Source organism: Pecten maximus, chromosome 11 (assembly GCF_902652985.1).
Source record: "Pecten maximus chromosome 11, xPecMax1.1, whole genome shotgun sequence".
In the NCBI taxonomy this organism is placed as follows: domain Eukaryota; kingdom Metazoa; phylum Mollusca; class Bivalvia; order Pectinida; family Pectinidae; genus Pecten; species Pecten maximus.
Genome location: NC_047025.1, coordinates 11,199,803 through 11,213,613, shown reverse-complemented (window position 1 = coordinate 11,213,613; position 13,811 = coordinate 11,199,803). Strand labels below are relative to the sequence as shown.

At 32.3% G+C, this 13,811-nt stretch overlaps 1 protein-coding gene across 1 annotated transcript; it reads right to left on the bottom strand.

The window, feature by feature from the left end:
- Window positions 1-2,831: 2,831 nt before the first annotated feature.
- On the bottom strand, window positions 2,832-13,475 carry LOC117337538. Its single transcript, XM_033898562.1, has 6 exons — window positions 13,342-13,475; window positions 12,580-12,993; window positions 12,107-12,219; window positions 10,130-11,805; window positions 9,521-9,784; window positions 2,832-4,963 (listed from the first exon to the last, which is right to left on the bottom strand). Exons 2-6 carry the CDS (start codon window positions 12,991-12,993, stop codon window positions 4,770-4,772), a joined length of 2,661 nt encoding a protein of 886 aa, XP_033754453.1. The 5' UTR covers window positions 13,342-13,475; the 3' UTR covers window positions 2,832-4,769.
- Between the last annotated feature and the right edge of the window lie 336 nt (window positions 13,476-13,811).

Here is a 13,811-nt window from a genome sequence, read left to right as displayed (position 1 = left end):
TGTTCTCCTTTTTACTGTAGAATGTATACAAGGCGGTGTTGCGCGAAATTTAATACCGCCAACAAACTCCGACTGGGATAACCGCGAAATATTAGCTCCATGAAGTAAAAATATCTATATGAAAGAAATGTGCAACAAGAAAGAAGTGAAAACTATATATAGATCAATTTCTATTTCGTTGACTTCCATTCTGGATTTTCATTCTGATGGGTGCTAAAAGGACAAGACAGCTCTAGATACATTATTGTATGTTCGGTATATACTGTTCACAAATGTACTACGTTCAATGTCCATGATAGTGGACATAAAAGCAAATCCGAAACCAGACATGGGATTCTACGTTATACTGTAGGTAATAGGATATGTGTATTCTTGTCTCTTTCCAAGACCTATACGCAGCATAATTATTCATTACCTGAAAATGACGTCACTGTTTGTAACGTCGCTTTTGATTGGCTAAAACCTGCGTAATGATAACAGCGTAGTGATCTATCACAAGAAAGAGTCCGTTAAAGAATGCCATTAGTATCAATAACTTAAAAAAATAGTTTAACGATATTTTATTCAATATTCATTCTAGTATACATACATTTTTATTCGTGTAGTTTGGGATAGGAACACAAGCCTAAAGCTAATATTTTATGTTTCGGAATTTATGAAAACGGAATGAGAATTATGTCATCAAAAGGTCTCCATAGTAATACTTTGAACATGTATATGTCATTTTAAAAGCGAACATTTTTTGTTTGCTTAAAATACACTACTTTCGTCATGTATGATTCGCTAACAATACATCATTCTAGGTAAATGTGGACATGTTGTTGATTGAGTCTGGCTACTCTATGCATATTTACGATTTTAAAGAATGATCGAAATTATTTACATCCTAGAAGTGTTACTGACATTGATAGATGTATTTCATGTGAAACACCACGTCACTAATCATATTTCGTCATTTTGAATGAATGGGATCAACACTGTTACTAATTAACATAACAAATAACACATATTGATCGTATGACCGACACTGACGCTTATTTAAAAAAAATAACATTGTTTATAGCTGGAAGGCATATATACATTTGTATGCATTACCTAGAAATAAATGGTGAACTAGAAGAATCAGGCCATGTACACATTTGGGCCTTAAACTCACGAACTCGAACCCTTCCACACCAAATCTTGCCAGATATGCTATCACAGCGCTAAGACAACATTTCAATGCCACAGTAATAAACGAATCTCGTACATTGTACGCTTACGTATAATTTCTATGAGAGTACTTGATTGTATTAGAGACACTTAAGAGGAGTGTTTCTTGAAAAGAATACGGTACGTAATTTTAATAAGGGTTATATAGGCAGATCTTAAAGATGTTACATTGCCTACAAAAAGAGTAATTATGATCGATTGTAAGCAATTATAGTTTGTTGTTAAGTTTTGTTTGTTTGTTTTTGTTTGTTGGTTTGTTTGTTTGTTTGTTTGTTTGTTTGTTTGTTTGTTTGCTTTTTGTTTTGATAGAAAGTTTGTCGTTAAGTTTTGCCTGTTTTTTATAGAAAGTTTGTCGTTAAGTTTTGTCTGTTTTTTTTATAGAAAGTTTGTCGTTAAGTTTTGTCTGTTTTTTTATAGAAAGTTTGTCGTTAAGTTTTGTTTGTGTTTTTGATAGAAAGTTTGTCGTTAAGTTTTGTCTGTTTTTTATAGAAAGTTTGTCGTTAAGTTTTGTCTGTATTTATAGAAAGTTGGTCGTTAAGTTTTGTCTGTTTTATTGATAGAAAGTTTGTCGTTAAGTTTTGTTTGTGTTTTTGATAGAAAGTTGGTCGTTAAGTTTTGTCTGTTTTATTGATAGAAATTTTGTCGTTAAGTTTTGTTTGTGTTTTTGATAGAAAGCTTGTCGTTAAATTTTGCCTGTTTTTTATATATTCAAATCTACAAGGACACGAACATTTTTCTCGATATATATATATATATATATATATACACATACAAAACCATCAAAAGTTACTTCAGGCTATTGTCATCGTCCAAAAGGTTTAGCCTCTTTTTAAATCCAAAGTGAATATTGTATCGTACTTTTCCTCTGTATTTCGTATGTATCTTTCGGTGCTATAAGCGACCATTTTAGGACGTTGTGATACTTTTGATTGATGAGCCTTAATAAGAAATATATCTATACGATGTGTGCTATTGTATACATTTTTGTGGCATGTATACGCTATCGGCGATGTTTCATCTTTAATTTCAAATAATAAAAACAATTAAATTAATTCCAAGGAGTGTACAAAAACATACCAGTGAAATGCTTCTTTAAATAATAATAATTCAGAAATAGATACACTATATTTGCGTATAAATGAATATAGACCTCCATCATAAAGCTGTCATGTGATTCTATGACTCGTTAGGGAGGTTTGCTAGGGAGACAGTGCCATTTTACTGCTGCGATCAAGGTAGCAACCGTGATTAAAGAAAACTACTCGTGCATTATGGACCCAAATGGCAAAATAGCTTTTTAAGGGTCTCCACGCAATCTATATTTTTGGTTCGCAATTTGCCATCTTGTTATCGGTTTTGAATTAGATTTACAGTTTCGTTTCCATGTCAATATTCTGTCTTGTTTTAATTGCTGATGACGTAATCATTGCAAGATAGCGAACCATTTGCACAAGGACATGCTTTCTTTGCAGATTAGAACGGAAAATGTATGTAAGTTGGGTGAAAATTGCATTGTAAAATTAACAATTATATTTATATTTAGTTGTTTGAATATGACAAGAATATGTATATTTTAAGACAAAGGTGCATGGTAAAGAAAGAAAACTCATAAAAACAGGTTAACGTTCCAACTTTATAATAAAACTTACACATGGAAAGTTGCACAACAAATCAAACACATTGACAAAGTTTCGTGTATTAAAAAAAACCTTAACGAGATAAAATGTACATATATCGAGCGGAAAAGATCGTACAATATATTACTTGTACAGTAAAATAGGTTACTGTTAAATTTTTTATCATTTTTAGATAAATATTTTGCAACAAACGTTATAAATTGTTAATAAAACAATACCGTCAAATTCGTATACTTTACAGGATCTGGATCGAATTGAAAACAACATTTTGTTTTTAAATATTTTTATTTGATGATTTGACCTAATTACACATATCAAAGACATATTTCTCATTTTAGTGAGAATGATTTTTTAAACAAAACGCACGAACATATAATGGCATTATGCTTTCACTTAACCTCAAACCAATCTTCATCACTCTGACCAGCGCCTTTCATTGTGTTCAACAGTTCATATATTGTCGTAACAACCAACTTATTTGTAGAAAATAAAATTTCATTTTATTTCATAAACGAAATATTCTTACATCGTATAATATGTACACATATATACACAACACACTTACAACATAAGAAGAAAAAACAAAATATTGCACATATGGTTTATGGGACCATTATTTAATCATCTACAGTCTATATATTGCAGCTTAGAACTAAACTCAAGATTGGAAATAAAATCTTGAGTAAATGGTCGTTTTTAAGTTTTAACCATTTATTTCACTATAGTCTATTTCTTAATTTATAGATGCGTGCAACCTCAATACAATTTCAAACAGTCGCATTATAATATCGTGTATTTGACAGTTTCAACCATTCATTTCATTATAGTCTATTTATTTCTTAATTGATAGATGTATACAACTTCAATACAAGTTCAAACAGTTGCATTATTTCACTATAGTCTATCTCTTAATTGATAGATGTATGCAACTTCAATACAATTTCAAACAGTTGCATTATTTCACTATAGTCTATTCACTATAAAATATAGTCTATTTCTTAATTGATAAATGTATGCAACTTCAATATAATTTCAAATAGTTGCATTATTTCACTATAGTCTATCTCTTAATTGAAAAATGTATGCAACTTCAATATAATTTCAAACAGTTGCATTATTTCACTATAGTCTATTTCTTAATTTATAGATGTGTGCAACTTCAATATAATTTCAAACAGTCGTATTATTAAATCATGCATTTCACAGGAATTGCTCCAAAACGTACTAATCTCAAAAATACTTCTCAAATAAACAGGACTTAATGAATATCACCTTATACATCAAATAATAATTTGCCTGGTTTTATATCATCTGATGCATTATAAAGGATTTAAGTTCGCCATATTAAAGCACAGACACGTTTAATTATGAAAATATTGCACCGGATTCTGTAGTCTAGAAATCTTTTTTAAAGAGATATATTTCACCGTACGGCTCTTTGTATCCTTAACATAGATCAGCACTACAGCAAGTGAGATTATATATCACAGATGCTCATTTGATTCCCCCTTATCAACAATTATAGTGACCACGAATAATCCATATAACATACTGGGGAGTATAAAAAGCTTGTTATTCAAAAAATCCATTACATACATACTTACATATGAAATGAAGCAGCGCAAGTAAAGAAATAAACTCAAGTGACTTTAAAACAGTGTGTCGGAATGAAAGTCCACACAGCATAAGTTGACTAGTAGCTCTCCCAAAGATTAAATTACTATAAAAGCAAACTTGACCTAAGCTTCATATAAAACCATGCCGTTTCCAAAACAGGAATTGATTTAAACATATGGATAAACAATATGCCCTTTAAAAACAAAACCAATGTAGTTAAAGTGCATTTTTCTGAGACTTGAACTTATCTTCTCAAACAACAAACTTTAAAGTTTTTTTTTGGATTTCATTGGTTGAAAAGTGTTAACCACTTCGCGATCCCCATTGTCTTCTAGATCGCCAGTCTCTGCGATTGCTACGGTTAAGTTGTTCACGTGTACGACGGCCGAGTCCTGGGTGTGGATCACGAGTATTGCCTGCATGTGGGTCGGGTTCTGATTGAGTGTTAGATCTATTCATCTGCTGACGAAGACGGAGACGTCGGAGTCGAGCGAGTTCTAGAAAATACAAATAAAACTCTATGTAAGTATTTTTAAAGAAATATAAAACTGATAATGATGACCCCGATTCCCAACCAGGAAAAAAGGTTTCTTAGTATATTGCGGACAATGCGATGTAAACACAATTAATTTAGCAAAACAACCGTATCCTCTTTAGTATACAATCATGCATGACGACACTGGACTTCATAAGACCTTAAACGACAGATTACGTGACAGACAAATGGATTATACATAAAAACACATCTTGTCAAGTGTTTGAATGACGTCACTATATGTTGAATTAATGATCAATTTATATGTCAGAGTGAAGTCCAACGGCCCAGGTCATTGACAATTGTATTTTGTATACCTAGTTATGCATGCAAGACACATTTTATAGAATATTTCAAGCTCACGTACTATAATAGAAGGATGGTACAAAAGATACACATGCCAAAACTACATTGAGATATTAATTAATAAGTAGGTACATATGTATGTGTCGAATAATTAACACAAACCTACATTGTACATCTGGTGAGAACAATGGAGTCGTATTATCTTTACGTGGTGGGGGATGCTTTGTTTTAATGGTGTAGATGCTACATAACAACGGACTATGCTTTTGAGATTTCTACAAAGTAGACGATGTTATTTTATATTCATTTATGTTAACACATTGAATACCTATATCTAAAATGTTTATCTCTCGATTATTGTTAAACTGTTTTTAAGATGACTAATACTTATTACTTAAACGATTCTAAAAATGACTAATACTTATTACTTAAAAGTATACATCTCGGTTAGCATTAAACTATTTCAAAAATGACTAATATTTATTACCTCAAACGATTCTAAAAATGACTAAATGTATACATCTCGGTTAGCATTCTTTTAAATTTTTTTAAAACTGACTAATATTTATTACTTAAAGGTATATATCTCGGTTAGCATTACACTATTTCCTATGACTATATCCTAATTAGATTTCTTTAAAAAAAGAGTTTTATAATGTAACGTAATTATTGATAGTTCATGCACATCTTATATATATACGCAATACAGAGTGTGACAATTTCCTCTTCTTTACTTTGAATATGCATTTCTCGTAACATATAAACCTAACAATATGGTTTTAATGATAATAAATGGCAAATAATGCAAAACATTTATCAAATGTTTCTGCTCCGTTCCTTAAATAAGAGTTGCTCAAAATGAAATTGTTTTTAAACACAATAATAATAATCATAATAATAATTCAAGGAAGTAAGAAAAACGTAACAATTGCGGTTAAAAAGTTAGAAAAACCAACACCAATTTCCTGGTAAAGACAAGAAAAATAGATCTAGTGACAATTGGTCCTAGTTTTGTTAGCCCAGCTACATCTTTCAACATATATATTCAACTTATAATTTAAACGGATAATTTTCAGGTATTTGCTTTTAATCTCCAAATATTTATTTTGCTTTAAGTCAGGCACTATTAGCAAACAATATAGATGCATATTATTGATAACATTATTCAGATTACACAATGCTATATATGCGCATTGCTAAGCTAACCAATAGCCTACATTCGTCTGTTTCCTGCATATGATGTGCCCTATACCTTGTGGTAAGCTTGTGACGCACGTAGTACAATAGGAGATATTGCGTACGTGAATTATATTATCCATCTATTTCTAGACGAATTGCCTTAAGGAGCAACATGACAAAACAATACGCTGACTTGATTGATGGAACGTTTGACGTAATGTGCAAAAACGTCACTCTACCGTTATTTGCATATTTTTTGGAGGACAATTGTTCAGTTTATAAATTGTAGTCTTTCAAAATGTATTCACATACTTTAAGCCTCTTAATCACTGTCTCATTATACCGCAATTTGTCATGTAACCCACCTTTATTTTATGTAAATTACCAAAGATAAAAGATACAGTATGTATTTAAATAAGTTAATATCGATTGCGCTAAACCATTATGTATTACTTAAACCCATAAATGTTGTTTTCGGTAAAAAAAAAAACCAATCCATGTATAAAAATGTTGCTTTAGCTGCATAAACCTGTCGCTAATATAGTATATTTGAGAGAATAAAATAAAATTGTTCTTTTTTCTTACCGCGACGAAAAAAAGTCAAGGAAGGAACTTAATTACATTTGTAAATTTTATTTGCAATTTTCGTTTGATATTTATACATATAGACATTACATGCACACTTTATACAAAGTCAACAATTTGGTAAATTTGTATAAGTCAAATCATAGATCCAAATACTTTTTAGTTTGAAGTGTATATAAATATCAAAGAAAATTGCTATAATTACAGAGCATATATACATATTATCTAATTCAATAAATAATCACATAAATACATGGATTCATTGCACTTCTATATTGTATAGGATTTTTTGGATATCGTCAAATTGCACTTTACAACAAAAGCAAATATACGTTTATCACAAGGAAAATACTGTTAATTTCTACAGTTTGAAACAACAAATACTGATGAAAGTTAACATGGATACGCATTAGCTACTATTGTTTAAATATCACATAATACCAAGTTGAAAAAAAAAAGTTAAAAAAATAAAATAAAAATATAAATATGAATATTAAACGGATAGTTTGAGGACCTATAAAAATAGCATGTTAAGACTAGATAAATATGAAATGATGTTATCTATAAGTGTACCTTTACTCATAATCAATGAATTATGCTGAATAGAACAGGTACTCTGCTTCATTGTAGATACTAAATGACCACCCAGTAAATCTTCTTACATGTCAGTATTAAGTATTCATATCATTCGGTCTTACATGTTTTTAATATGTTTATGAAATTTGTTCTCGCCTCGCCTAAATATTCATATTCTAGTTAAAATATTCAATGTTCTTGTGTAAAAAATTGTTATTCTGGAGAAAATGTTCAATATTCTAGTGAAAGTAATCTGTTTTCTAGTGAAAATGTTCAATATTCTAATGAAAGTAGTCAGTATTCTAGTGAAAATATTCAGTATTCTAGTGAAATTGTTCAGTATTCTAGTGAAAATATTCAGTATTCTAGTGAAAATGTTCAGTATTCTAGTGAAAGTAATTAGTATTCTAGTGAAAATGTTCAGTATTATAATGTAAACGTGTTCTAGTATTTAAGTTCAGGGTCGAGTGTTTACGATCAGCGTGTAATGTTCAGTGAAATAATAAAATTATGTTTGATAGATTGAAGTAAAATGATTTGTACGAAGTGAAACGTTAACTTATATACTATGGTGTTACTATGATATACATAGAGCAAGCATGAGTACTATTACAAACATGAATTGTATATCATATCAACACAGCGGGGAAATCATGCTCTGTAGTATAACGTATGATTCAATATTCTATACTGATATAAGAAATATATCACAATGTATAATACTTATAATATATATGTTATACTTTTCGACTTAAATTTCAAGTTATACGTGTAAGAGAGAGAGAGGAAAAAATCCAATCACTCTTCAATGTTTTCGACAACGAAAACAAAAGTAAAATATCACATTACTTTTCAGACTAACCGTCAAACTTAATCTCTTGTTACTAACACATTAGATGTAAAGATAGACTTGTGAAAATCTAAAGACATTGCTTTAAAGACGGTGCTATTCGATGGTTTAAACTTTAACTGTTTTACCAGATGTCTGAAGCCAAAAGAATCAATATTTCGCAAAACACTTATTACTTTTATATCAAATGCGTGTTTCTATTCGATCAAGAAGAAGAACATCTGTTCAAATTTGGCTCACTATAGTCATATTTTGAAATACATATGGAATGGGACACCTTATTAGATATAAATTTCATTGAATATGTCTCCGTGATTCTACGATATCGTTATTTTTTCAAGAATACACATTTTGGTCTGATTAAAAGAAAAGGCATCATTTATTGGAGGAAAATATTTTTTTTCTGAAATGGCTTTGCACGAGGTTTTAATACTGTATTAAACAGTTAAAATCTTGTGTCAAAGATACATCGATTTCAATACATATATGAATTAGAAGCTTGCTATTTTACATATATCAATAAAACCTTTTCTAGAATTCAGGTGAGAGTCACAATCTCAATACGTCTTATCAATTGGGTCACGTGACTAACCCTTAACACGAGGATATTTTCTCGGTCAGGAGGTGTTCCATTGCTTTTTAGCATTTACTAGAAATATCCAATTGTTAGTAGAACTTAGCCGTTATTCAACAAGTCAATCCGTTAAATTGTAAAACATTTTCCCATGATACACACATAATTTTTATTTTTGAATAAAAATAATTTTCATTTAAATTAAATCTTACTGTCAACCAAAGGTTGTCAAATTCCGTTTCAGAAAATTAAAATACTCGACCAAAATTTGTGCAATCCTGACCAAGAAAAACAATTTCTCGTGAAAAGCGTTTTACATCAAAGAATTGGAACAGAAATGATTAATACATAATTCAAATGCACCACACCATCAACTCTAAAATAAGACGTCCACTAAAGCATGAACACCGACAGCATGCCAACAAACTATAGACGAGGGAGATATTTACCAAGGAAACGATTTCTTGATGACGTTGGTTGCCGTTTTGGTGGGAGAACGGTGCACACGTAATGTTTATCGCACCGTTTGGTCGCAGGATTGAAGTTGTAACCCTTCTGGCAACGCAGAACAAATATGGCATTATCCTGGCACTCCGAGTAAACATGGCATTTATCAGTACATGCAAACCTTTCCCCAGTATGACAAGGCGCATTGCATTGTTCCCTTCTGATTGGACACGAAGTGAATGTGTTTCTTCCCCTGGGTTTGCAGACTGAAAAATAAAAATAAAACAATAATCACATTGCTTAGTTATAATCAATTAACAAGATCTACGTCACTACAGAAATATTGATACTAGTATCCTTACTCTATATATACTAAAATATGATTAATAAGACATCGTTTTGACTTGAATACTTCATTTTTTGGAAATTCTATAAAATGCAGTTTGAATCAAAAGAATTTTTTTTCTTTAAGATATGAAAAAACCCTGTTATTTTGTCCATACTTTTAAATTATCTGTTTTCTTTGATTTTATTTTTTCATCATTTATTTCTTGAACTCAAATGGAATCAAAAGTAATCAATGTTTACAGTAATTTCATTTGTATATTTACGTTTTAATGCAGGGTTTATCAAATTCACTGGTTGTTGCTGGGGTCTCCTCATGCTTGGGGGTACTTTCATTCTGATTTCTGGCTGTTGAAGAGCATCCGGCCAAGGCCATCTCGGACTATAATCACAGAAGAATGATAGGTGGATATTGTCAGTTTTAAACTGCGGACATTCATTACCAATCTTCCAAACTTTCTCAACCGATTCTCCATAAGAGCTGCCATTTGTATACATATAGCTTGGATTAGTAATTCGCATTGCACCGGTACATCTTTCATACTGCCTCGTGTCCATATTTAAACACGATGGATGGCAAACTCTTCCACAGTTATCGTAAGCTGTGAATAAGACTTCTGACATTCCTTGTTTGGGATCTTTCACTGCTACATAGGCTAATGCCACTGAAATTGCAAGTCGATTATCAACAACAGCATATTCGATGTATTTTCCCTCATAGCTAATGCCGTCAGTTTGAACATAGACAACTCCAGCTCCACTTTTGGAAGTTTGACAGTGTTCGTAGCGTTTTGGCTGTCCTGGATCAATGTTATTATATGCTTTTTTCTCTCCCTCAGTCGGTGGTGGCTGTGGAGAATATACATCGTTGCCACCTTGTTGAACTTTGCCCTTTTTAACTGGATACGAGCGATAAGCTTTATAGTCGTTCGGCCTCCTAACCGTTATTCTTACTGGTAGGTACATCCAGTGATCTGTATCATAGTCTCCATTGACCCCGAATGTGTTCTGAGTTGGTAAGATTCTAAGTCCATCATCAATGTCATAATCACGGCGAGGAGGCTGGTAAGGTGGATGAGGATTTGGTGGTAGAGTGGGGCAATCTGGGCGTTTCGTTGTGGTTGTGGGGGTAGTTGTGGTTGGAGTGGTCGTGGTGGAAGGTGTAGTTGTAGTTGATGTTGTACTTGGAGTGGTAGTTGTTGTAGTGGTGGTAGTGGTTGTAGTTGTAGTTGTAGAAATTACTACTGGTTCTTCTCCTATCAAAATTGGCACACATCTCGGTCCAGCTGTGGGATGGTTAATGCATTTAAGCCATTTGCTATGACAGGTCCATAGTTCAACATCACAAGTTGGTCGGGGAGCATAGCGATATCCGGCTTTAAAACGCTTTTGCAGTGAGTCTATGACAAAAAGAGACGGCTCTAAATCAAGTCTTACATCCGGAGCATGGAATATATCTCCAAATTCTTGTGGATAGTCTGTTTCAATATCTACGCCATGGCTTTCTGAGTTTTCTCTAAACATTTCCCAAATAAAATCTACAAATGCGTGATGAAGAAAAAATACAGGGTCTAATGCAGCTGTGCGTATGACCCCCATTTGTCCATCTACAAAGATATGTACCGGACCATGTTTAAACTCGATATCAGACTCAGGTTCAGCGTTTCCGCAGATTTCTCCAAACCTTGTTCTTCTTGTAATGTTTTTTACATCGTCTTCAGAAAGCAATTGTCCTGAGAGTCCTACGTTACGCATAAGATCGTTTTCGGAAGTAGGTCCGGCAAACGATCCCTGTGTCACGGTTCCGTTTCCGTTTCCTGCGAATTCTCCTGACCACATAATGGAATTACGCGCAAATGGGCCTAAATAGAAGTCAAGCGTTGAATCCCAGTAAGGAATACCACCCAGCCCCGGTTCCTCAATATTAAGCGCCTCTTCAAACCTGTAATCAATTGTTTTATATTACTACAAAATCACAATGGTCAGAAACAAAAATAAGAGATAAACATTGTTTTGGATGTCACCCACAAATACGTTTGTTTCTCTCCTGAAGATAAGGCAGGTACTTTAAATGATAAAACAACATCTGATCAATCTAAATATCACGTCATAACCTGACGTCTTGTAGCTCATTCGATTTTATTAAAAAGATCCTAATAAAAAGAACACTCATTAATAATGTATCTTTATGAATTAAAGAAGTATTTAAATACGTACATGATAGATAAATCTTAAATACGTACATGAGAAGGTAAATCCTATGCCACCCAGGGAAGTTGCATCCTCCGTGAGCAGTAAACTGAGTGTCCCCAGAGTGATAAGCTGCAAACGCTTCATATCGTGTTATATCTCCTTCCTGAAAAATGGTAGATAAATGAATTTGAATATTTTTCTAATGGAACTTTCTTAAAATGATTGAAAGAAGACATAATAGTATCACCTTTCGATGCAAATTGTGAGTTTGATACAATAGAGACAGAATTAATTTAACTGCATCATACAGCTGTTTAGTTCTTCTATAACAAACGTCAAGTGCGTGTTAAATGGTAAAGTGATCTTACAGAGTAAGGTTTGCATAAATGGACATAACACCCCGGCTAGGTTTAGTCAGCCATTAAACGTTAAATGATAAAAATATATATGTCCCAATGGGGCGATATAAAGGAATTTTATATAGCAATATGAAGAAGAAAAATGTAAATTTTGTTTGGCCTACCATTGTAGTTTTCATCTTATATATAGCCCTATGGAAACGACTCCTCTCTTCATCTGTCATCATCCTGTATTCTTTCCTTACACGGATATCCTCGGCCTGTCTCTTCACTCGTGTTTTACTTGTTTCTGAACCAACTGCTTTCTTTATGTTAGAAATGTAGCCTAATGCCCTTGGATGACGCATTAAAAACTTTTTGCTCAGTTTACTTGTTCGCATATTGTTCCATTCTGCTGACATGGTACAGTATTGTTTTATCGTTAATCCTACACAGTTCTCAACATTGTTAAATCTATTATAAAATTTTCTCGCGCACTGCGCAAACCATGGATCCAACGGAAGTCTTCGGAATTGTTGGCCAATCACACAAGGTAAACATCCAATAAATACAAGCAGCACACATCTTAAACACAGCATCTGAAACCAATGAAAAATCAAAATATTGTCAGAAACAACAGCACCAGAGTCTTTTTACTTCCAATATATAAATATATGGCATCACTTTTGATGAATGTTATATTGTTTTATCTTTTATTTTTTTTAAAGTAATCAATGGTTTTCTTCCCTTATCTTTCACATTTGATAGCAACTAACATTATATGTCACTTAACACTACGTTATAATTAAAATAACATAGGCTTAACATTACATATACATTACAATTATATATAAAACGACGTTCTGTATTTTATATTCACAAATTTTGCAAATGCGAGTTTGATTGATGCTTTCTTTTATATGCATATTATATTTTACAAATCTTACCTTTAAAATAAATGTAGCAAAGTATGAGTAGATAAATTATTAGATAACACTTTTTTCTTCTATCACTGCAAGATAAAAGTCATATGTAAAAAGGCCACTAAGTCAGCCAGTTTACATGTACAGACATGGTGAAACTGATATGTGTGTATTAAAAGCGGGCTCTTTATATCATATACCTTGAGAAGGAAGTCGTAGGCACCTATCTATCATTCATTAATTACAACAGCGGTGACAATGGTCGTTACCCTAATACGTGCTATCCTTCACATAAATGACATGTATGTGTATATATCAAATACGGCTGGGCTGAAGAAGGATTACCTGTGTGTTAGGGTTACATACGTAAGTAGATATCGACCAATCACAAACGATTTGATATGATGCGGTACAGTAACTATAATTAGACCAGATATGGATATGACATCAATATCGAAAATAACCTAAACCATTGAAGCCATACTTGTTTTGTT

Bases quoted from the DNA above. Each gene is read 5' to 3' on its own strand.
- LOC117337538 (XM_033898562.1), bottom strand. From the start codon at position 12,993: ATGCTGTGTTTAAGATGTGTGCTGCTTGTATTTATTGGATGTTTACCT. The intron at 12,220-12,579 runs GTAGGCCAAACA...ACCATTTTTCAG, and splicing joins ATAAGATGAAAACTACAATG to GAAGGAGATATAACACGATA. The intron at 9,785-10,129 runs GTAAATATACAA...TTTATTTTTCAG, and splicing joins GATAAACCCTGCATTAAAAC to TCTGCAAACCCAGGGGAAGA.